We start from the raw sequence: 26,413 nt of genomic DNA on the forward strand, positions 1-26,413 counted from the left end.
TTTTCTTTACATTTTTGAATGTGCTGACAACAAAATCACACAAAAATAATCAATGAAAATCCAATTTATCAACCCATGGAGGTCTGGATTTGGAGTCACGCTCAAAATTAAAGTGGAAAACCACACTACAGGCTGATCCAACTTTGATGTAATGTCCTTAAAACAAGTCAAAATGAGGCTCAGTAGTGTGTGTGGCCTCCATGTGCCTGTATGACCTCCCTACAACGCCTGGGCATGCTCCTGATGAGGTGGCGGATGGTCTCCTGAGGGATCTCCTCCCAGACCTGGACTAAAGCATCCGCCAACTCCTGGACAGTCTGTGGTGCAACGTGGCGTTGGTGGATGGAGCGAGACATGATGTCCCAGATGTGCTCAATTGGATTCAGGTCTGGGGAACGGGCGGGCCAGTCCATAGCATCAATGCCTTCCTCTTGCAGGAACTGCTGACACACTCCAGCCACATGAGGTCTAGCATTGTCTTGCATTAGGAGGAACCCAGGGCCAACCGCACCAGCATATGGTCTCACAAGGGGTCTGAGGATCTCATCTCGGTACCTAATGGCAGTCAGGCTACCTCTGGCGAGCACATGGAGGGCTGTGTGGCCCCCCCAAAGAAATGCCACCCCACACCATGACTGACCCACCGCCAAACCGGTCATGCTGGAGGATGTTGCAGGCAGCAGAACGTTCTCCACGGCGTCTCCAGACTCTGTCACGTCTGTCACGTGCTCAGTGTGAACCTGCTTTCATCTGTGAAGAGCACAGGGCGCCAGTGGCGAATTTGCCAATCTTGGTGTTCTCTGGCAAATGCCAAACGTCCTGCACGGTGTTGGGCTGTAAGCACAACCCCCACCTGTGGACGTCGGGCCCTCATACCACCCTCATGGAGTCTGTTTCTGACCGTTTGAGCAGACACATGCACATTTGTGGCCTGCTGGAGGTCATTTTGCAGGGCTCTGGCAGTGCTCCTCCTGCTCCTCCTTGCACAAAGGCGGAGGTAGCGGTCCTGCTGCTGGGTTGTTGCCCTCCTACGGCCTCCTCCACGTCTCCTGATGTACTGGCCTGTCTCCTGGTAGCGCCTCCATGCTCTGGACACTACGCTGACAGACACAGCAAACCTTCTTGCCACAGCTTGCATTGATGTGCCATCCTGGATGAGCTGCACTACCTGAGCCACTTGTGTGGGTTGTAGACTCCGTCTCATGCTACCACTAGAGTGAAAGCACCGCCAGCATTCAAAAGTGACCAAAACATCAGCCAGGAAGCATAGGAACTGAGAAGTGGTCTGTGGTCACCACCTGCAGAACCACTCCTTTATTGGGGGTGTCTTGCTAATTGCCTATAATTTCCACCTGTTGTCTATTCCATTTGCACAACAGCATGTGAAATGTATTGTCAATCAGTGTTGCTTCCTAAGTGGACAGTTTGATTTCACAGAAGTGTGATTGACTTGGAGTTACATTGTGTTGTTTAAGTGTTCCCTTTATTTTTTTGAGCAGTATATATATATTAGTGTATTATGGGGAATCTAATCAGCTCAATTCATTACATTTCTATCTGTAAAATTCTGAAATTGTCACCTGTCTCTCTACCTTATCCAATCAGGGAGATGAAGAAGGGGAATGTGGGTGTGGCCTTGGAGATGTTGGGCAGGAAGTTGGGAGACGCGTTGGGGAGGAAGGTGGACCTGGGACTGACTGGGATGGATGGGGTGGTGCATCCTAGTCTGGCGGTGCGTACCTTATTTAACCTATAACCTCTAACCCTGGGACTGAATGGGACGGTATGTACCTCATATGCAGTACTACAGAGCATTCGGAAAGTATTCAGACCCCTTAACTTTTTCTTCATTTTGTTACGTTACAGCCTTATTCTAAAATGGATGAAATAGTTTTTTTCCCCCTCATCAATCTAAACACTATATCCCATAATGACAAAGCAAAATGTTTTTTTGTGCAAATTTATATATTTTTTTATCTGATATTACATTTACATAAGTATTCAGACCCTTTACTCAGTACTTTGTTGAAGCACCTTTGGCAGCGATTACAGCCTCGAGTCTTCTTGGGTATGACGCTACAAGCTTGTCACACCTGTATTTGGGGAGTTTCTCCCATTCTTCTCTGCAGATCCTCTCAAGCTCTGTCAGGTTGGATGGGAAGCGTCGCTTCACAACTATTTTCAGGTCTCTCCAGAGAAGTTTGATCGGGTTCAAGTCCGGGCTTTGGCTGGGACACTCAAGGACATTCAGAGACTTGTCCCGAAGCCACTCCTGCGTTGTCTAGGCTGTGTGCTCACAGTCAAATAGCCCTTACACAGCCTGGAGGTGTGTTGGGTCATTGTCCTGTTGAAAAACAAATGATAGTCCCACTAAGCGCAAACCAGATGGGATGGCGTATCACTGCAGAATGCTGTGGTAGCCATGCTGGTTAAGTGTGCCTTGAATTCTAAATAAATCACCAACAGTGTCACCAGCAAAGCACCCCCACACCATCACACCTCCTCCTCCATGCTTCACGGTGGCAACAACACATGCAGAGATCATCTGTTCACCTACTCTGAGTCTCAAAGACAGCGGTTGGAACCAAAAATCTCAAATTTGGACTCATCAGACTAAAGGACAGATTTCAACCGGTCTAATGTCCATTGCTCGTGTTTCTTGGCCCAAGCAAGTCTCTTCTTCTTATTGGTGTCCTTTAGTAGTGGTTTCTTTGCAGCAATTCGACCATGAAGGCCTGATTCACACAGTCTCCTCTGAACAGTTGATGAGATGGGTCTGTTTCTTGAACTTTTGTGAAGCATTTATTTGGCCTGCAATTTCTGAGTCAGGTATCTCTAATGAACATCCTCTGCAGCAGAGGTAACTCTGGGTCTTCCTTTCCTGTTGCTGTCCTTATGAGAGCCAGTTTCATCATTGCGCTTGATGGTTTTTGTGACTGCATTTGAAGAAACGTTCAAAGTTCTTGAAATTTTCCGGATTGACTGACCTTGAAGTAATGATGGACTGTCATTTCTCTCTGCTTATTTGAGCTGTTCTTGCCATAATATGGACTTGGTCTTTTACCAAATATGGCTATCTACTGTATACACCCCTACCTTGTCACAACACTACTGATTTGGCTCAAAAGCATTAATTTGTGGAATTTCTTTCATTCTTAACGTTTAACAAGACACACCTGTTAACTGAAATGCATTCCAGGAAACTACCTCGTGAAGCTGTCATCAAGGCAAAGAATCTCAAATATAAAATATATTTTGATTTGTTTAACACTTTTTTTTGGTTACTACATGATTCCATATGTGTTATTTCATAGTGTTGATGTCTTCACTATTATTCTACAATGTAGAAAATAGGAATGAGTAGCTGTGTCATAACTGGAATGAGTAGGTGTGTCAACCTTTGACTGGTTTGTTTGTAGATAAGGTATTTCTGGGGGGGTTTTCTTTTTTAAAACATGTTCAAAAATTTCAAAACTGTGTTGGCTTTGTCATTATGGGGTATTGTGTGTAGATTGATGAGGAAAATAATTTATTTTATCCATTTTAGAATAAGGCTGTAATGTAACAATGTGGAGAAAGTCAAGCGGTCTGAGTACTTTCCGAATGTACTGTGTATATAATACTATTAACCTGGCTGGAACATCCTAGTGTGGTGGAATTGTTTTGAACTGTATTGATCCCCACAGGCTTACGAACTGGTGGCCCACTGGCTATTTTGTCTGTGTAATTGTTGGACCTAAAGTACTGTGAAAAAATAAACACCAAGTGATACCATTTTGGGAAAATCTGTTCCAAAGTATTCCCACAAATGAGAGAGATTTGTGATCGTATACAAATGTAAGCAAGGTTTGAAATTATTGTTTTAGTCAAATATTATTTCGGTTTGGGCTTCTTGCGGTCAATTTGCACTCTACAAATAATTTGTAATTATGTTCTGACCATCTGCTCAAGAAAAAATTGTCCCGCAACATTCCTGTTGATGATCCCTGTAATAAGTAATCTAAAATAAGTATTTCAGAATGACATCAAAGCTGTCTTTTAACCCATAATTTAGTCTGGTTAAGAAGAGCCCTTATTTAGTGAACTGTTCAAGCCCTTTCTAATGGACATCCTGAAAGTACTGGAATACCTTGAAAATTAGACATTTTCTCAAGTTGTTACTTTATTTTTATGTTTTATTTATATATTTTTTTAGGGGGTGGATCAGCTTTCATGTTGAGGATAGATTGTTTCTTCCATCAATGTAATTGTCTGCATCATTTCCAATCCCCTATATTTTTGGATGTAAATATATACACTACCGTTCAAAAGTTTGGGGTCACTTAGAAATGTCCTTGTTTTTTAAAGAAAAGCACCTTTTTTGCCCATTTAAAATGACATCAAAATGATCAGAAATACAGTGTAGACAATGTTAATGTTGTAAATGACTGTTGTAGCTGGAAACAGAATATCTACAGAGGCCCATTATCAGCAACCATCACTCCTGTGTTCCAATGACATGTGGACATTTCTTAGTGACCCCAAACTTTTCAACACACTTTTTAAAGAATATACCTTCCCTTATTATTCCCCACAAACCCTACCACCCCTCCCCCAATTGGAGTAAACTAATAAACAATAACAATTAAGTTTGCTGATGACCCAACAGTGATACGCCTGATCACCGACAATGATGAGACAGCCTAAAGGGAGGAGGTCAGAGACCTGACCATGTGGTGCCAGGACAACAACCTCTCCCTCAACGTGATCAAGACAAAGGAGATGATTGTGGACTACAGGAAAATGAGGGCCGAACACGCCCCCATTCTCATCGACGGGGCTGCAGTGGAGCAGGTTGAGAGCTTCAAGTTCCTTGGCGTCCACATCAACAACAAACTAGAATGGTCCAAACATACCAAGGCAGTCGTGAAGAGGGCACGACAAAGCCTATTTCCCCTCAGGAAACTAAAAAGATTTGGCATGGGTCCTGAGATCCTCAAAAGGTTCTACAGCTGCACCATCGAGAGCATCCTGACTGGTTGCATCCCAGCCTGGTATGGCAACTGCTCGGCCTCCGACCATAAGGCACTACAGACGGTAGTGCGAACGGCCCAGTACATCACTGGGGCCAAGCTTTCTGCCATCCAGGACCTCTATACCAGGCGGTGTCAGAGGAAGGTCAAAGACTCCAACCACCCCAGTCATAGACTGTTCTCTCTACCTCCGCATGGCAACCGTTACCGGAGCGCCAAGTCTAGGTCCAAGAGGCTTCTAAACAGCTTCTACCCCCAAGCCATGAGACTCCTGAACATCTAATCAAATGGCTACCCAGACTATTTGCATAGCTCTAGGTAAATATTGCAATTCTTCAGCCATTCCTGGACCTGTGACCAAAAACGAGCTACATATGGACATTTTCTTTGCAACAAACTTCAGAGCTTTTTTGCCAATTGCCTCATTCTTGGGGCACCCGCAATATTCCGCTTTATCAAGCAGCAGCCGTGCTCCTGCCGTTCCCGTGCTCCTGCCGTTCCCGTGCTCCTGCCGTTCCCGTGCTCCTGCCGTTCCCGTGCTCCTGCCGTTCCCGCGCTCCTGCCGTTCCCGCGCTCCTGCCGTTCCCGCGCTCCTGCCGTTCCCGCGCTCCTGCCGTTCCCGCGCTCCTGCCGTTCCCGCGCTCCTGCCGTTCCCGCGCTCCTGCCGTTCCCGCGCTCCTGCCGTTCCCGCGCTCCTGCCGTTTCCCGCGCTCCTGCCGTTCCCGCGCTCCTGCCGTTCCCGCGCTCCTGCCGTTCCCGCGCTCCTGCCGTTCCCGCGCTCCTGCCGTTCCCGCGCTCCTGCCGTTCCCGCGCTCCTGCCGTTCCCGCGCTCCTGCCGTTCCCGCGCTCCTGCCGTTCCCGCGCTCCTGCCGTTCCCGCGCTCCTGCCGTTCCCGCGCTCCTGCCGTTCCCGCGCTCCTGCCGTTCCCGCGCTCCTGCCGTTCCCGCGCTCCTGCCGTTCCCGCGCTCCTGCCGTTCCCGCGCTCCTGCCGTTCCCGCGCTCCTGCCGTTCCCGCGCTCCTGCCGTTCCCGCGCTCCTGCCGTTCCCGCGCTCCTGCCGTTCCCGCGCTCCTGCCGTTCCCGCGCTCCTGCCGTTCCCGCGCTCCTGCCGTTCCCGCGCTCCTGCCGTTCCCGCGCTCCTGCCGTTCCCGCGCTCCTGCCGTTCCCGCGCTCCTGCCGTTTTCCTCACACAGCCCACTCGCCATTCTCCAGACCGGCGACACTAAAGCTGCCAGTCGGAAGCGACTAGAAACAATTGCATAATAGTAACAATTACAAATTGATGGTCCTTGAAAATGAATATTATTGCATGAATAAGTACTTGAATATCCTTGAATTTGACTTGCCACTGTCTGTACAAACGCTGCATTCTGTCACATGTTGTTTTAGAACCATTCTGTCACTTCGGTGGGATCTAATGCAGAGTTTCCCAACCCTCTCCTCGGGCATCCCAGACGTTCCGCGTGTTTGTTTTAACCCTAAACTGATGCACCTGATTCAATTTGTCAACTAATCATCAAGCCTTTGACTAATTGAATCAGGTGTGCCAGTTTAGGGTTAAAACAAAAATGCTAAAAAGTCTGGGGTGGCCCGAGGAGAGGGTTGGGAGACCCTGATCTAATGAGTGAATGGAATGTATAAATGAAGTCATAGTTTCCTTGTCCCCTATTCTCTCCCAGGACAGTGCCAAGAAACTGGAGCAGAACGTGGCCCATTTTGGCTCCACAGTGGAGAACCTGCTGTACAGATATGGAAAGGTACATTATAGCCTTGACATATTTCACATTTTGTCGTTACAGCCTGAATTCAAAATGGATGAAAGAAAAACAACCCATCTACACATAATACCCCATAATGACAAAGTGAAAACGTGTTTTGGGAAATTTTTTCAAATGTATTGAAGATTAAATACGGAAACATCTCATTTACGTAAGTATTCACACCCCTGAGGCAATACATGTTAGAATCAACTTTGGCAGCGATTCCAGTTGTGAGTATTTCTGGGTAAGGCTATCAATCAATCAATCAAATGTATTTATAAAGCCCTTTTTACATCAGCCGATGTCACAGTGCTATACAGAAACCCAGCCTAAAACCCCAAACAGCAAGCAATGCAGATGTAGAAGCACGGTGGCTAGGAAAAACTCCCAAAGAGCATTCCACACCTGGATTGTGCAACAGTTGCCTATTTATTATTTTCAAAATTAATCAAGTTCTGTCAAATTGGTTGTTGATCATTGCTAGACAACCATTTTCAGGTCTTCCCATAGATTGTCAAGCGAATTTAAGTCAAAACTGTAACTCGGCCACTCAGGTTGTCCTGCTAAAAAGTGAATCTCCCAGTGTCTGGTGGATAGCAGACTGAACCAGGTTTTCCTCTAGGATTTTGCCTTTGCTTAGATCCATTTTGTTTATTTTTATCCTTAAAACTCTGCAGTCGATGACAAGCATACCCAGAACATGATGCAGCCACCACCATGCTTGCAAACAGGATGTATGTTTTGGAATATTTTTTTATTCTGTACAGGCTTCCTAACTACGATGTTGTGGATATTGGGGTGGGGCATAACTTGGCGGGGGGTCTGGGAAAACATCTTATGCTCATTTCCTGAATTTCTACACAATCTAATATGACCCATGGCCCTTCTAGCTGTCTCTATGTAGAACAACAATCTGATATGGCCCTTCTAGCTGTCTCTATGTAGGACAACAATCTGATATGGCCCTTCTAGCTGTCTATGTAGAACAACAATCTGATATGGCCCTTCTAGCTGTCTCTATGTAGAACAACAATCTGATATGGCCCTTCTAGCTGTCTCTATATAGAACAACAAAGAGTAAGAAAAATGCCCACAGTCATCAAGCTAGCTAAGAGATCATTATTAAATATGTTTAAGTGATTGGTAAAAATAAACTACATCAATGATAATTCATCACCTTGCCCAAGCTTCCCCCATTTCTCCTTCACCCAAATCCAGATAGCTGATGTTCTGAAAGAGCTGCAAAATCTGGACCCATACAAATCAGCCGGGCTAGACAATCTGGACCCTCTCTTTCTAAAACTATCAGCCGCAATTGTTGCAACCCCTATTACTAGCCTGTTCAACCTCTTTCGTATCGTCTGAGAAGATACCCAGAGATTGGAAATCTGCCACGGTCATCCCCCTCTTCAAAGGGAGAGACACCCTAGACCCAAACTGCTACAGACCTATATCTGTCCTACCCTGCCTTTCTAAGGTCTTCGAAAGCCAAGTTAACCCTTTCACATGTACCATCACACGGGGTGTGATCGTTCTACAGTGGTCCCTGAAGCGTACGATCGCACCCCGTGTGATTAGAACGCTCGTTTAGAACGCTCATTTAGAACGGCCAGTTTCGAATGACGCAACAATCAGCATTTGAGCTGGCCACACTTTTTTTCAGAAACTATTTACACAAACACAGTCCTTACAAAGTTATGTCCAGAATGTGAGCAGTTTATTTTTGTATGCAATGTTCAGATATTCACAGAAGTATCTATAGCATAACACAATCATCCTAACCGGAAAAATGTAGGCTACATTTGTCCTAGCGCTGAGGAAAGATTGACGCAACACAAGCGGTCATATTTTCTAACTCTCGGCTGACGTAAACTATACCATGAATTAGCTAATAGCAATTACTATGTATAATTAATCACATCACGAGTGAGCTCACCGTTGATCGAAATAATTAGGTAAAACACTTTCTAGAAATGTAAAGTAATCCGTCGATTAGTTTCAGCACGCCATGCATTTTTTCCTCACAGAAACCGAAGATAATATGAGAAGACGAGATGAGTTTGGTCTGTTTACAGTATGCATGTTGAAGGGGTGTGTCATCTACTGTCGTTCACATCCCACCATTCATTTGCAGAAGTTCCTATTTCAGTCTCATTCTGAACGTCGTAATATCCTATAAATCTGAAAGAACCGTGGTCTCCATGATGAATCAGCTTGCACAAATTGGCTTAAGTATTTATTAACTAATGAAATAATCACACAGAAATACATAAACACACAGGATAGATTAATACTCCTCATGAGCATTAACATGATGCATTGAAAAGTCCCTAGTGGACTAACCCGATATGAAGGCTTGTTACACAATGAAAAGCCCCTAGTGGACTAACCCGATATGACAGCTGGTTACACAATGAAAGAGGTGGGGAAAGAAAGAGTGGGAGAAGGAGAGACAAAGGAATTCAACTATCGTACATACAGTTGAATAATACGCTCATCGTAAATATGAATATTTAGCAACCTAACAATCGCTCATTCGGATTTAGAAGTGCAAAGTACATATTTATGCTTGTATGTCTTTGTCATCTCTGTTGAAATCACCCGGTCCATTTTCTGGGGAGTCAGTCAACAGAAAGTCTCTGCTTGTCCACCAGAGGTCACCATGTCCTTTGTAGTCGTAATTTCTTGGTCTCAGAGTGTCTGTTAGAACAGCTCTTCCAGAGGTGTACCACACGGTGTTCAGCGGGCCTTGTCCTTCACTCTGTTTGTTTAGAGTAGATACCCTAGAGATACCTATAGTGGTGAGAGGAAATTGTTCTTTGTCTCTTGTCTTCGGTCGAGTTTCCTAGGCTAACGGTGCAAAAACGGCTGCAGACTGAATGTTCCTGTGTAGTCCGAGAGAGAGAGCGTTTCAGAGGGTCTTAACATTTTCCGGTATTGGAGTCTTTAAACCCTTTCGTAACGTATTCTGCTAGCGCTACACGTATACTTGTCTTTAGTTTTAAACAATTTCTCAGCCATGTAGCCACCGCTCCACGCTGTCTGGTCTGTAGGGATTCCAACCATTTCAACATGTGGATGATCCTCACATTCTCTGGTCTAATGTACATTTTGTTAGGAGTCCTTTAATAAACACTTGGGGGAAAAAGGGCGTTCCCTCCTTTTGTCATAATGTCTGTGCTCACGTGGGCGTGGTTACCGACTGGGTAAAACTTCACATGAAAGATCATTCTCATTTAGAAGGCTAATCACATTTAATCTTCTCACAAATAGTTTCATATTTAATCATATAAGTTCCACAACATCTAGATATAAATCTGATAACTGGGATGTATACATTTGTAGAGTTAACATTATTTGGTTATACCGTCCTTAACCTGTTAGGGCTAGGGGGCAGTATTGACACGGCTGGATAAAAAACATACCCGATTTAATCTGGTTACCACTCCTACCCAGTAACTAGAATATGCATATACTTATTACATATGGATAGAAAACACCCTAAAGTTTCTAAAACTGTTTGAATGGTGTCTGTGAGTATAACAGAACTCAAATCGCAGGTCAAAACCTGAGAGATTCCTTTACAGGAAGTGGCCTGTCTGACCATTTCTTGAACTTCTTTTCCATCTCTATCTTTTACTAAGGATCTCTGCTCTAACGTGACACTTCCCACGTCGTCCATAGGCGCTCAGAGCCAGGGAAAAAACAGAATGTCGTCATTCCAGCCCCAGGCTGAAACACATTATCGCCTTTCTCAAGTGGCCGATCAAGGGACTCTGGGCTTATGCGCGTGACCCGACCGCCCCCGCCTTTGTGATTTTTTTTCCTCTGTTTGCCGAAAAGGAGATTCCCTGTCGGAATATTATCGCTTTTCTACGAGAAAAATGCCGTAAAAATTGATTTTAAACAGCGGTTGACATGCTTCGAAGTACGGTAATGGAATATTTAGAATTTTATTGTCACGAATTGCGCCATGCGCGCGACACTTCTTTACCATTTCGGATAGTGTCTGGAACGCACGAACAAAACGCCGCTATTCGGATATAACGATGGATTATTTTGGACCAAACCAACATTTGTTATTGAAGTAGCAGTCCTGGGTGTGCATTCTGACGAAGACAACAAAAGGTAATGAAACTTTTATAATAGTAAATATGATTATGGTGAGTGCTAAACTTGCCGGGTGTCTAAATAGCGAGCCCGTGATGCCTGGGCTATGTACTTAGAATATTGCAAAATGTGCTTTCACCAAATAGCTATTTTAAAATCGGACATATCGAGTGCATAGAGGAGGTCTGTATCTATAATTCTTAAAATAATTGTTATGCTTTTTGTGAACGTTTATCGTGAGTAATTTAGTAAAATGTTAGCGAATTCCCCGGAAGTTTGCGGGGGTATGCTAGTTCTGAACGTCACATGCTAATGTAAAAAGCTGGTTTTTGATATAAATATGAACTTGATTGAACAAAACATGCATGTATTGTATAACATAATGTCCTAGGGTTGTCATCTGATGAAGATCATCAAAGGTGAGTGCTGCATTTAGCTGTCTTCTGGGTTTTGGTGACATTATATGCTGGCTTGAAAAATGGGTGTCTGATTATTTCTGGCTTGGTACTCTGCTGACATAATCTAATGTTTTGCTTTCGTTGTAAAGCCTTTGAAATCGGACAGTGTGGTTAGATTAACGAGAGTCTTGTCTTTAAATAGCTGTAAAATAGTAATATGTTTGAGAAATTGAAGTAATAGGATTTTTAAGGTTTTGAAAATCGCGCCACAGGCTGCAAGTGGCTGTTACGTAGGTGGGACGAATTCGTCCCGCCTAGCCCAGAGAGGTTAATGATATCACAAAACAACAACTTATTTGACATGATTATTGTTTAGAGCCGCTCCAACCATTTCCCACATTATTTACGTTAGAAATATTGTTTTGATGTTACAGTTTTGGCCAAGTGTCTCTGTTACACTCAGACATTCTATTTCAATACTGCAGAGTCCAAAGATACAGTTCCTGCAAGGTATTTACGATCCTGTTGTTAAGTCATAAAACCGGGACAACTTCATCCCTCTCCCCCGCTGCAGGAGAGAGAGGGTGCTATAGAGCTTGACCCACTGTAACCTGATCCTTCTGATCCTCACAGGAGAGTCATGACAACAGTCAGGGAGAATCAAAAATTGGCATGCATGGGACCCCCATTGATTTTGTTAGAATGTTTGAGTCACTCAACAGCATAAGCCATGGCAAAATGTGTAGAATTGCAGGGAATTTGCTTTAAAACAGCTTAATTTTGTCACTGTCACCAACAAGGCTTTTAAAATATTCAGTCGCCTCCTGTCCTCCTCCTACTTTCCTCCTCTTCTCCCCTTCCTGTCCACCGACTCTCCCTCCCCCTCTTCTACCTCCTCCTTTCCATCTACTCTGCCTCCTCCTGTCCTCCCCCTCTTTCCTGTTCTCCTCCTCCCCCTCTGGCCACCATAAAGGCCTGATTTGGTGGAGTGCTGCAGAGATGGTTGTCTTTCTGGAAGGTTCTCCCATCTCCACAGAGGAACTCTAGAGCTCTGTCAGTGACCATCAGGTTCTTGGTCACCTCCCTGACCAAGGCCCTTATCCCCCGATTGCTCAGTTTGGCCCGGGCGGTCAGCTCTAGGAAGAGTCTTGGTGGTTCCAAACTTCTTCCATTTAAGAATGATGGAGGCCACTGTGTTCTTGGGGACCTTCAATGCTGCAGAAATGTTTTGGTACCCTTCCCCAGATCTGTGCCTTGACACAATCCTGTCTCGGAGCTCTACGGACAATTCCTTCGACCTCATGGCTTGGTTTTTGCTCTGACATGCACTGTCAACTGTGGGACCTTTATATAGACAGGTGTGTGCCTTTCCAAATCGTGTCCAATCTATTGAATTTACCACAGGTGGACTCCAAGTTCTATAAACATCTCAAGGATGATCAATGGAAACAGGATGCACCTGAGCTCAATTTCGAGTCTCATAGCAAAGGGTCTGAATTTTTTCACTTTGTCGTTATGGGGTATTGTGTGTAGATGGATGAGGAAAACGTTTTATTTCATACATTTTAGAATAAAGCTGTAAAATAACAACGTGGAAAAAGTGAAGGGGTCTGAATAGTTTCAGGATGTATATACCTGTGTCTTTCTGTTCCTCCAGACGATAGTAGAGGAGCAGCTGATCCTGAAGCGTGTTGCTGACGTCCTGATCAACCTGTATGCCATGACAGCCGTCCTATCACGATCTAGTAGATCTATCTCTATAGGGCTCAGGAACCACGACCATGAGGTAATACTGAACTATACATCACCATCTTGTTGATATACAGTGTCGTAAAGAATTTTCCCCCTTTCTGATTTTATCCACATCTGGTGAAAGTCAAACAGTGCATTCCACATTAAGAACCTCAGAATGTCAGGCCTTCCATCTGCGAGCTGAAGTGCAACTGGGTCATGCAGCAAGACAATGATCTAAAAAACACACAATCAAGTCGACATGAAAATGGCTAAAAAGCAACACATTTTAAGTTTTGGAATGGCCTAGTTAAAGTCAAGACCTAATCACAAGTGAGATGTTGCAGGACTTGAAACGAGCAGTTCAGGTGTCGCTGAGTTGAGCAGTTCTGCATGGAATAGTGGGCCAAAATTCCCCACAGCAATGTTAGACTGATCAACAGGCATTGCAGCTAAAGGTGGCACAAACCTTTTCACAAAGGAGCATTGGGTGTTGCATAACTTTGTTTATTAAATTAAATAAGTGGCACATTTTAGTTATTTGTTCATTCAGGTTCCCTTTATCTATTATCAGGTTTTGGTTGAAGATCTGATAACATTCAGTATAAAACATATTCAGAAAGGGGGCAAATACCTTTTCACGCCACTACCTCTATAGGGCTCAGGAACTACGGCCATGAGGTAGTACTGTACACTACCTCTATAGGGCTCAGGAACTACGGCCATGAGGTAGTACTGTACACTACCTCTATAGGGCTCAGGAACTACGGCCATGAGGTAGTACTGTACACTACCTCTATAGGGCTCAGGAACTACGGCCATGAGGTAGTACTGTACACTACCTCTATAGGGCTCAGGAACTACGGCCATGAGGTAGTACTGTACACTACCTCTAAAGGGCTCAGGAACTACGGCCATGAGGTAGTACTGTACACTACCTCTATAGGGCTCAGGAACTACGGCCATGAGGTAGTACTGTACACTACCTCTATAGGGCTCAGGAACTACGACCATGAGGTAGTACTGTACACTACCTCTATAGGGCTCAGGAACTACGGCCATGAGGTAGTACTGTACACTACCTCTATAGGGCTCAGGAACTACGACCATGAGGTAGTACTGTACACTACCTCTATAGGGCTCAGGAACTACGACCATGAGGTAGTACTGTACACTACCTCTATAGGGCTCAGGAACTACGGCCATGAGGTAGTACTGTACTGTACACTACCTCTATAGGGCTCAGGAACTACGACCATGAGGTAGTACTGTACACTACCTCTATAGGGCTCAGGAACTACGACCATGAGGTAGTACTGTACACTACCTCTATAGGGCTCAGGAACTACGACCATGAGATGGTACTGTACACTACCTCTATAGGGCTCAGGAACTACGGCCATGAGGTAGTACTGTACACTACCTCTATAGGGCTCAGGAACTACGACCATGAGGTAGTACTGTACTGTACACTACCTCTATAGGGCTCAGGAACTACGACCATGAGGTAGTACTGTACTGTACACTACCTCTATAGGGCTCAGGAACTACGGCCATGAGGTAGTACTGTACACTACCTCTATAGGGCTCAGGAACTACGGCCATGAGGTAGTACTGTACACTACCTCTATAGGGCTCAGGAACTACGGCCATGAGGTAGTACTGTACACTACCTCTATAGGGCTCAGGAACTACGGCCATGAGGTATGTACTGTACACTACCTCTATAGGGCTCAGGAACTACGGCCATGAGGTAGTACTGTACACTACCTCTATAGGGCTCAGGAACTACGGCCATGAGGTATATGTACTGTACACTACCTCTATAGGGCTCAGGAACTACGACCATGAGGTAGTACTGTACACTACCTCTATAGGGCTCAGGAACTACGACCATGAGGTAGTACTGTACACTACCTCTATAGGGCTCAGGAACTACAGCCATGAGGTAGTACTGTACACTACCTCTATAGGGCTCAGGAACTACGGCCATGAGGTAGTACTGTACACTACCTCTATAGGGCTCAGGAACTACGACCATGAGGTAGTACTGTACACTACCTCTATAGGGCTCAGGAACTACGGCCATGAGGTAGTACTGTACACTACCTCTATAGGGCTCAGGAACTACGGCCATGAGGTAGTACTGTACACTACCTCTATAGGGCTCAGGAACTACGACCATGAGGTAGTACTGTACTGTACACTACCTCTATAGGGCTCAGGAACTACGGCCATGAGGTAGTACTGTACTGTACACTACCTCTATAGGGCTCAGGAACTACGGCCATGAGGTAGTACTGTACTGTACACTACCTCTATAGGGCTCAGGAACTACGACCATGAGGTAGTACTGTACACTACCTCTATAGGGCTCAGGAACTACGACCATGAGGTAGTACTGTACTGTACACTACCTCTATAGGGCTCAGGAACTACGACCATGAGGTAGTACTGTACTGTACACTACCTCTATAGGGCTCAGGAACTACGACCATGAGGTAGTACTGTACTGTACACTACCTCTATAGGGCTCAGGAACTACGACCATGAGGTAGCGTACTGTACACTACCTCTATAGGGCTCAGGAACTACGGCCATGAGGTAGTACTGTACACTACCTCTATAGGGCTCAGGAACTACGACCATGAGGTAGTACTGTACTGTACACTACCTCTATAGGGCTCAGGAACTACGACCATGAGGTAGTACTGTACTGTACACTACCTCTATAGGGCTCAGGAACTACGACCATGAGGTAGTACTGTACTGTACACTACCTCTATAGGGCTCAGGAACTACAACCATGAGGTAGTACTGTACTGTACACTATCCAGCAAACCAGAATTGGCTATGTGAAATTTCCCAGAACATTCGTTAGGTTGCGCTGATTATAATGTTTGTATAAAACATTTACCTGATGTTCCCAGAGCGCTGCTCTGAAAGCATTACTGCTACATTGTGTTATTACTTTACCTGGAAACCTGATGAGAGTTTTTAAAAGCTAGACAATCAGGCCACCATTGATTTTGTTATAATGTTTGAGTATAACCACACAGCATTAGCCATGGCATAATGTGGATAATTGACAGAAATTGGCTTTAAAAGTGCAAAATTGTCTTTCTGCTCCATGGCAGGATTTCAAACTGCAAATTTTTCTCTCCACTGCCAAGATGATATTTTTTTACTTATTCTTCGTCTGTGTTTTCACTGCTCAACCCTTATGGTGGGTCACAAAGGCTTTATTTAACCAGGTATTTATATATTATATATATATATCCCTTTATTTAACCAGGTATTTATATATTATATATATATAACCCTTTATTTAACCAGGTATTTATTTATATATATATATAACCCTAACCCTTTATTTAACCAGGTATTTATATATTATAAAAAAACAGGTATTTATATATTATATATATAACCCTTTATTTAACCAGGTATTTATATATATATATATATATAACCCTTTATTTAACCAGGTATTTATATATTATATATATAACCCTTTATTTAACCAGGTATTTATATATATTATATATAACCCTTTATTTAACCAGGTATTTATATATTATATATATATAACCCTTTATTTAACCAGGTAGGCCAGTTGAGAACAAGTTCTCATTTACAACTGTGACCTGGCCAAGATAAAGCAAAGCAGTGTGACACAAACAACAACACAGAGTTACACATGGAATAAACAAGCGTACAGTCAATAACACAATAGAAAAAAAGAACGTCTATATACAGTGTGTCCAAATGCCGTGAGGAGGTAAGGCAATAAATAGGACATAATACCGAAGTAATTACAATTTAGCAAATGAACACTGGAGTGACAGATGAGCAGAGGATGGTGTGCAAGTAGAGATACTGGTGTGCAAAAGAGCAGAAAGTAAATAAAAACAATATGGGGATGAGGTAGGTAGATTGGGTGGGCTATTTACAGATGGGCTGTGTACAGCTGCAGCGATCGGTTAGCTGCTCAGAGAGCTGATGTTTAAAGTTAGTGAGGGAAATATAAGTCTCCAGCTTCAGCGATTTTTGTAGTTCGTTCCAGTCATTGGCAGCAGAGAACTGGAAGGAAAGGCGGCCAAAGGAGGTGTTGGCTTTGGGGGTGACCAGTGAGATATACCTGGTCATCCCCAAGTATACAGTATCAGTATGTATACAGTATCAATATTACCGCTGTATTAGGAAGTATACAGTATCAGTATGTATACAGTATCAATATTACCGCTGTATCAGGAAGTATACAATATCAGTATGTTTACAGTATCAATATTACCGCTGTATCAGGAAGTATACAGTATCAGTATTTATACAGTATCAATATTACCGCTGTATCAGGAAGTATACAATATTAGTATTACCGCCGTATCAGGAAGTATACAGTATCAGTATTTATACAGTATCAATATTACCGCTGTATCAGGAAGTTTACAGTGTCAGTATTACCGCTGTATCAGGAAGTTTACAGTGTCAGTATTACCGCTGTATCAGGAAGTTTACAGTGTCAGTATTACCGCTGTATCAGGAAGTTTACAGTGTCAGTATTACCGCTGTATCAGGAAGTTTACAGTGTCAGTAAGTCTTAATCCAACACATTCAGGCTGAATCATCCGGCCGTGATTGGGTGTCCCATAGGGCGGCGTCGCTGGGGCAGGCCGTGATTGGGAGTCCCATAGGGCGGCGTCGCTGGGGCAGGCCGTGATTGGGAGTCCCATAGGGCGGCGTCGCTGGGGCAGGCCGTGATTGGGAGTCCCATAGGGCGGCGTCGCTGGGGCAGGCCGTGATTGGGAGTCCCATAGGGCGGCGTCGCTGGGGCAGGCCGTGATTGGGAGTCCCATAGGGCGGCGCCGCTGGGGCAGGCCGTGATTGGGAGTCCCATAGGGCGGCGCCGCTGGGGCAGGCCGTGATTGGGTGTCCCATAGGGGCGGCGTCGCTGGGGCAGGCCGTGATTGGGAGTCCCATAGGGCGGCGTCGCTGGGGCAGGCCGTGATTGGGAGTCCCATAGGGGCGGCGTCGCTGGGGCAGGCCGTGATTGGGAGTCCCATAGGGCGGCGTCGCTGGGGCAGGCCGTGATTGGGAGTCCCATAGGGCGGCGTCGCTGGGGCAGGCCGTGATTGGGAGTCCCATAGGGCGGCGTCGCTGGGGCAGGCCGTGATTGGGAGTCCCATAGGGCGGCGTCGCTGGGGCAGGCCGTGATTGGGAGTCCCATAGGGCGGCGTCGCTGGGGCAGGCCGTGATTGGGAGTCCCATAGGGCGGCGTCGCTGGGGCAGGCCGTGATTGGGAGTCCCATAGGGCGGCGTCGCTGGGGCAGGCCGTGATTGGGAGTCCCATAGGGCGGCGTCGCTGGGGCAGGCCGTGATTGGGAGTCCCATAGGGCGGCGTCGCTGGGGCAGGCCGTGATTGGGAGTCCCATAGGGCGGCGTCGCTGGGGCAGGCCGTGATTGGGAGTCCCATAGGGCGGCGTCGCTGGGGCAGGCCGTGATTGGGAGTCCCATAGGGCGGCGTCGCTGGGGCAGGCCGTGATTGGGAGTCCCATAGGGCGGCGTCGCTGGGGCAGGCCGTGATTGGGAGTCCCATAGGGCGGCGTCGCTGGGGCAGGCCGTGATTGGGAGTCCCATAGGGCGGCGTCGCTGGGGCAGGCCGTGATTGGGAGTCCCATAGGGCGGCGTCGCTGGGGTAGGCCGTCATTGGAAATAAGAATTTGTTCTTAACTGACTCGCCTCGATCAATAAAGGTTAAATAAAACATGCAGTAGGATCTAACATGGTAATATTTAGTTTTATTATTCATACGTCTTGAAGCTTATTGGTTGCTCCACTAACCGACAGCGTAGTATGATTTCTGTTTGCCTTCCTCATGAAGATCCTGCTGTTCTAGGTGCTTCTGGCTAACACGTTCTGCACCGACGCCTTCTTCAAGAACAACTACTGGATAACGCAGCTACAGAAGAGTGAGTAGGACAGAGTTGGCACCCTATTCCCTTTATAGTGCACTACTTTTGATGAGGTCTCATTGTGGGGTGCTTACATTTATCCTAGTTCACACATGTACGCATGTGTATATTGGAAATGTGTATTTTTTGCATATCCCAACTATCCCTGACACCTCCAACAGTGACCCTGGAGACATTAGGGGTTAAGTGCCTTGCCCAAGGGCTCATTGGAAGGTTTTTAACCTTGTCGGCTCGGTGACCTCAATGCACAGCCAGTCAGCCAGCCAACCAGCCAGCCACAGCATCACGTGTGATCAACATATTAACATATAATTGTAGCAGCTATTATAATTAGTGAACACTCATATGTTTTGTTTCAGTTACACAACGTCCTCAGAGAGAGAGAATCGGTTACACAACGTCCTCAGAGAGAGAGAATCGGTTACACAACGTCCTCAGAGAGAGAGAATCGGTTACACAACGTCCTCAGAGAGAGAGAATCGGTTACACAACGTCCTCAGAGAGAGAGAATCGGTTACACAACGTCCTCAGAGAGAGAGAATCGGTTACACAACGTCCTCAGAGAGAGAGAATCGGTTACACAACGTCCTCAGCGAGAGAGAATCGGTTACACAACGTCCTCAGAGAGAGAGAATCGGTTACACAACGTCCTCAGAGAGAGAGAATCGGTTACACAACGTCCTCAGAGAGAGAGAATCGGTTACACAACGTCCTCAGAGAGAGAGAATCGGTTACACAACGTCCTCAGAGAGAGAGAATCGGTTACACAACGTCCTCAGAGAGAGAGAATCGGTTACACAACGTCCTCAGAGAGAGAGAATCGGTTACACAACGTCCTCAGCGAGAGAGAATCGGTTACACAACGTCCTCAGAGAGAGAGAATCGGTTACACAACGTCCTCAGAGAGAGAGAATCGGTTACACAACGTCCTCAGAGAGAGAGAATCGGTTACACAACGTCCTCAGAGAGAGAGAATCGGTTACACAACGTCCTCAGAGAGAGAGAATCGGTTACACAACGTCCTCAGAGAGAGAGAATCGGTTACACAACGTCCTCAGAGAGAGAGAATCGGTTACACAACGTCCTCAGAGAGAGAGAATCGGTTACACAACGTCCTCAGAGAGAGAGAATCGGTTACACAACGTCCTCAGAGAGAGAATCGGTTACACAACGTCCTCAGAGAGAGAATCGGTTACACAACGTCCTCAGAGAGAGAGAATCGGTTACACAACGTCCTCAGAGAGAGAGAATCGGTTACACAACGTCCTCAGAGAGAGAGAATCGGTTACACAACGTCCTCAGAGAGAGAATCGGTTACACAACGTCCTCAGAGAGAGAGAATCGGTTACACAACGTCCTCAAGAGAGAGAGAATCGGTTACACAACGTCCTCAGAGAGAGAGAATCGGTTACACAACGTCCTCAGAGAGAGAGAATCGGTTACACAACGTCCTCAGAGAGAGAGAATCGGTTACACAACGTCCTCAGAGAGAGAGAATCGGTTACACAACGTCCTCAGAGAGAGAGAATCGGTTACACAACGTCCTCAGAGAGAGAGAATCGGTTACACAACGTCCTCAGAGAGAGAGAATCGGTTACACAACGTCCTCAGAGAGAGAATCGGTTACACAACGTCCTCAGAGAGAGAGAATCGGTTACACAACGTCCTCAGAGAGAGAGAATCGGTTACACAACGTCCTCAGAGAGAGAGAGAATCGGTTACACAACGTCCTCAGAGAGAGAGAATCGGTTACACAACGTCCTCAGAGAGAGAGAGAATCGGTTACACAACGTCCTCAGAGAGAGAGAGAATCGGTTACACAACGTCCTCAGAGAGAGAGAGAATCGGTTACACAACGTCCTCAGAGAGAGAGAGAATCGGTTACACAACGTCCTCAGAGAGAGAGAGAATCGGTTACACAACGTCCTCAGAGAGAGAGAATCGGTTACACAACGTCCTCAGAGAGAGAGAATCGGTTACACAACGTCCTCAGAGAGAGAGAATCGGTTACACAACGTCCTCAGAGAGAGAGAATCGGTTACACAACGTCCTCAGAGAGAGAGAGAATCGGTTACACAACGTCCTCAGAGAGAGAGAGAATCGGTTACACAACGTCCTCAGAGAGAGAGAGAATCGGTTACACAACGTCCTCAGAGAGAGAGAGAATCGGTTACACAACGTCCTCAGAGAGAGAGAGAATCGGTTACACAACGTCCTCAGAGAGAGAGAGAATCGGTTACACAACGTCCTCAGAGAGAATCGGTTACACAACGTCCTCAGAGAGAGAGAGAATCGGTTACACAACGTCCTCAGAGAGAGAGAGAATCGGTTACACAACGTCCTCAGAGAGAGAGAGAATCGGTTACACAACGTCCTCAGAGAGAGAATCGGTTACACAACGTCCTCAGAGAGAGAGAATCGGTTACACAACGTCCTCAGAGAGAGAGAGAATCGGTTACACAACGTCCTCAGAGAGAGAACCACTCTATATTGTTTTATCAGATCAATAGTTGTAGGCTAGTGTGTGTGTGTGTAATGAAGGTAGGTGTGTGTGTAGGCTAATGAATGTTATTTTTGTTCCAGACTCACCTGAGAACCAAGATGAGAACATTAAGAAGATCGCCAGGGAGGTCCTGGAGAAGAGAGCCTATGTCTGTTCCCACCCTCTGGACAGAACCTTCTAGAACCGGAACAGAACTCTGTGACTGGAGGAGACATGGTCTCCTATTCCCTATGCAGTGCACTACTTTGGGCCAGAGCCATATGTAGCAACCTAAAAGTAGGGCACTGTAAAGGCATTAGGGGACCAGTAGAGCCGGACCTCGAGGTCCTGTGACCCTAAAGTTCCATCCATGGCTACATGCCTCTACTCTGTATTGTGAACGAGCAATAACTATCTCCTCAGTTCTGAAGCAAGTCTTTATGATGTTCATTTAATTCTGTATATCATTTAGAACTACGATTGACTATAATGACCTTGTTTTACTGATGGAACTTTGGTTGAAGTGAACAGTGGTTGTAGGTTACTGGCCTTTCTATTAAAGAGTTGATTTGTTTTCATAGTGTGGTTTCAGTCTGATGGTTCGTCTCAAATGGTTCCCTGACGTGTCGGTGCAAGGTGACCTCCCTGGCCGGCTGTCATTGTCCGGCTGACTGTCTGATGTCATAGGGGGTGGTGGGTTTCTGGTAGATATGGACACGCCTCTCCTCTTCTGTTAGGGGCGGAGCCAACCTCTAGTCCTGAAAGGACCTCTGCTTCAGGAACTCCCCTGCAGGAAGTGACATCACACTTATGTTTTATGGTCCTTAAGGCTGGATAGACCTGAGGAGACGGCTCCTATAGCCATCAGCTACAGACCCCATTTCCCCTGTTTCTAATCGTCTTTTTGTCTCTTTACGGTTGTGATTATCTTGTAAACATAATGTGAGTCTGTTAAAGGTTGTGAGGTACAGGACGTGGTGCTTGTTGTAGAATGATGGTGTTGTCGTCCCAGCTCAGACTGGTCCAGGAACGGTCCCAGGGCGAACAACGTGCTCTCTACAACAAAGCTGTTAAGAAGCCTTTCGGACCTAGACTTGGCGCTCCGGTACCGCTTGCCGTGCGGTAGCAGAGAGAACAGTCCATGACTAGACTGGCTGGAGTCTTTGGCTATTTTTAAGGCCTCTGACACTGCCTGGCCCTACATTTAAGGTGAGGCCAGGCTTTCTGAGGAAGTATTTCATTGGTCGATCCTTCAGCATGTCCTGCAGCTTCCCTGGGTTGGCGCCATCCATGTGGCAGCTCAGATTCAGAGATTAAGATTCAGTGTTTAATAGTCACATGAACAGGGTTACAGGTGGAATTACAGTGTTAATAGGTACAGGGTTACAGGTGATATTACAGTGTTAATAGGTACATGGACAGGGTTACAGGTGATATTACAGTGTTAATAGTCACATGAACAGGGTTACAGGTGTAATTACAGTGTTAATAGGTACAGGGTTACAGGTGATATTACAGTGTTAATAGGTACAGGGTTACAGGTGTTATTACAGTGTTAATAGGTACAGGGTTACAGGTGTTATTACAGTGTTAATAGGTACAGGGTTACAGGTGTTATTACAGTGTTAATAGGTACATGAACAGGGTTACAGGTGATATTACAGTGTTAATAGGTACATGAACAGGGTTACAGGTGATATTACAGTGTTAATAGGGTTACAGGTGTTATTACAGTGTTAATAGGTACATACAGGGTTACAGGTGATATTACAGTGTTAATAGGTCACAGGGTTACAGGTGATATTACAGTGTTAATAGGTACAGGGTTACAGGTGTTATTACAGTGTTAATAGGTGAACAGGGTTACAGGTGATATTACAGTGTTAATAGGTACGACAGGGTTACAGGTGTTATTACAGTGTTAATAGGTACAGGGTTACAGGTGTTATTACAGTGTTAATAGGTACATGAACAGGGTTACAGGTGATATTACAGTGTTAATAGGTACATGAACAGGGTTACAGGTGATATTACAGTGTTAATAGGTACAGGGTTACAGGTGATATTACAGTGTTAATAGTTGTACAGGGTTACAGGTGATATTACAGTGTTAATAGGTTAACAGGGTTACAGGTGTTATTACAGTGTTAATAGGTACAGGGTTACAGGTGTTATTACAGTGTTAATAGGTACAGGGTTACAGGTGTTATTACAGTGTTAATAGGTACATGAACAGGGTTACAGGTAATATTACAGTGTTAATAGGTACATGAACAGGGTTACAGGTGATATTTAAGTCATTTAGCAGACGCTCTTATCCAGAGCGACTTACAAATTGGTGCATTCACCTTATAATATCCAGTGGAACAACCACTTTACAAAAGTGCATCTAAATCTTTTAAGGGGGGTTAGAAGGGTTACTTTATCCTATCCCAGGTATTCCTTGAAGAGGTGGGGAATATCTGGGATAGGATATAACAGTGTTAAAAGATTTAGATGCACTTTGTAAAGGGTTGCACTGGATATTATAGGTGAATGCACAAAGTTGTAAGTGCTCTGGATAAGGCGTTGCTAAATGACAAGGGTTACAGGTGTTATTACAGTGTTAATAGCGAACAGGGTTACAGGTGTTATTACAGTGTTAATAGGTACATGAACAGGGTTACAGGTGTTATTACAGTGTTAATAGGTACATGAACAGGGTTACAGGTGATATTACAGTGTTAATAGGTGACAGGGTTACAGGTGTTATTACAGTGTTAATAGGTACATGAACAGGGTTACAGGTAATATTACAGTGTTAATAGGTACATGAACAGGGTTACAGGTGATATTACAGTGTTAATAGTTACAGGGTTACAGGTGATATTACAGTGTTAATAGGTACAGGGTTACAGGTGTTATTACAGTGTTAATAGGTACATGAACAGGGTTACAGGTAATATTACAGTGTTAATAGGTACATGAACAGGGTTACAGGTGATATTACAGTGTTAATAGTTACAGGGTTACAGGTGATATTACAGTGTTAATAGGTACAGGGTTACAGGTGATATTACAGTGTTAATAGTCACATGAACAGGGTTACAGGTGTTATTACAGTGTTAATAGGTACATGAACAGGGTTACAGGTGATATTACAGTGTTAATAGTCACATGTACAGGGTTACAGGTGATATATTACAGTGTTCATAGGTACATGAACAGGGTTACAGGTGTTATTACAGTGTTAATAGGTACAGGGTTACAGGTGTTATTACAGTGTTAATAGGTACAGGGTTACAGGTGATATTACAGTGTTAATAGTCACATGTACAGGGTTACAGGTGATATTACAGTGTTAATAGTCACATGAACAGGGTTACAGGTGTTATTACAGTGTTAATAGGTACATGAACAGGGTTACAGGTGATATTACAGTGTTAATAGGCACATGAACAGGGTTACAGGTGATATTACAGTGTTAATAGGTACAGGGTTACAGGTGTTATTACAGTGTTAATAGGTACAGGGACAGTTACAGTGTTAATAGGCACATGAACAGGGTTACAGGTGTTATTACAGTGTTAATAGGTACATGAACAGGGTTACAGGTGATATTACAGTGTTAATAGTTACAGGGTTACAGGTGATATTACAGTGTTAATAGGTACAGGGTTACAGGTGTTATTACAGTGTTAATAGGTACATGAACAGGGTTACAGGTAATATTACAGTGTTAATAGGTACATGAACAGGGTTACAGGTGATATTACAGTGTTAATATTTACAGGGTTACAGGTGTTATTACAGTGTTAATAGGTACATGAACAGGGTTACAGGTGTTATTACAGTGTTAATAGGTACATGAACAGGGTTACAGGTGATATTACAGTGTTAATAGTTACAGGGTTACAGGTGTTATTACAGTGTTAATAGGTACATGAACAGGGATACAGGTAATATTACAGTGTTAATAGGTACATGAACAGGGTTACAGGTGATATTACAGTGTTAATAGTTACAGGGTTACAGGTGATATTACAGTGTTAATAGGTACATGAACAGGGTTACAGGTGTTATTACAGTGTTAATAGGTACATGAACAGGGTTACAGGTGATATTACAGTGTTAATAGTTACAGGGTTACAGGTGTTATTACAGTGTTAATAGGTACATGAACAGGGTTACAGGTAATATTACAGTGTTAATAGGTACATGAACAGGGTTACAGGTGATATTACAGTGTTAATAGTTACAGGGTTACAGGTGATATTACAGTGTTAATAGGTACAGGGTTACAGGTGTTATTACAGTGTTAATAGGTACATGAACAGGGTTACAGGTGATATTACAGTGTTAATAGGTACATGAACAGGGTTACAGGTGATATTACAGTGTTAATAGTTACAGGGTTACAGGTGATATTACAGTGTTAATAGGTACAGGGTTACAGGTGATATTACAGTGTTAATAGTCACATGTACAGGGTTACAGGTGATATTACAGTGTTAATAGTCACATGAACAGGGTTACAGGTGTTATTACAGTGTTAATAGGTACATGAACAGGGTTACAGGTGATATTACAGTGTTAATAGTTACAGGGTTACAGGTGATATTACAGTGTTAATAGGTACAGGGTTACAGGTGATATACAGTGTAATAGTGACAGGGTTACAGGTGTTATTACAGTGTTAATAGGTACATGAACAGGGTTACAGGTAATATTACAGTGTTAATAGGTACATGAACAGGGTTACAGGTGATATTACAGTGTTAATATTTACAGGGTTACAGGTGATATTACAGTGTTAATAGGTACAGGGTTACAGGTGATATTACAGTGTTAATAGTCACATGAACAGGGTTACAGGTGTTATTACAGTGTTAATAGGTACATGAACAGGGTTACAGGTGATATTACAGTGTTAATAGTCAAATGTACAGGGTTACAGGTGATATTACAGT

The 26,413-nt window shown here is 44.5% G+C and overlaps 1 protein-coding gene across 1 annotated transcript in view; it reads left to right on the plus strand.

Annotated features, from left to right (window-relative positions):
• Positions 1-22,042, plus strand: part of acad9 (acyl-CoA dehydrogenase family, member 9) — a 41,926-nt gene extending 19,884 nt beyond the window's left edge. The window contains exons 13-17 of the mRNA XM_045692004.1: positions 1,606-1,732; positions 6,691-6,768; positions 12,937-13,065; positions 18,907-18,979; positions 21,566-22,042. Of these exons, the coding sequence (XP_045547960.1) occupies positions 1,606-1,732; positions 6,691-6,768; positions 12,937-13,065; positions 18,907-18,979; positions 21,566-21,666 (508 nt within the window). The 3' untranslated portion in view covers positions 21,667-22,042. The remainder of the gene's footprint in view (positions 1-1,605; positions 1,733-6,690; positions 6,769-12,936; positions 13,066-18,906; positions 18,980-21,565) is intronic.
• Positions 22,043-26,413: the final 4,371 nt, after the last annotated feature.

The sequence above is a fragment of the Salmo salar genome, chromosome ssa12, assembly GCF_905237065.1.
Source record: "Salmo salar chromosome ssa12, Ssal_v3.1, whole genome shotgun sequence".
NCBI classification, from domain to species: domain Eukaryota; kingdom Metazoa; phylum Chordata; class Actinopteri; order Salmoniformes; family Salmonidae; genus Salmo; species Salmo salar.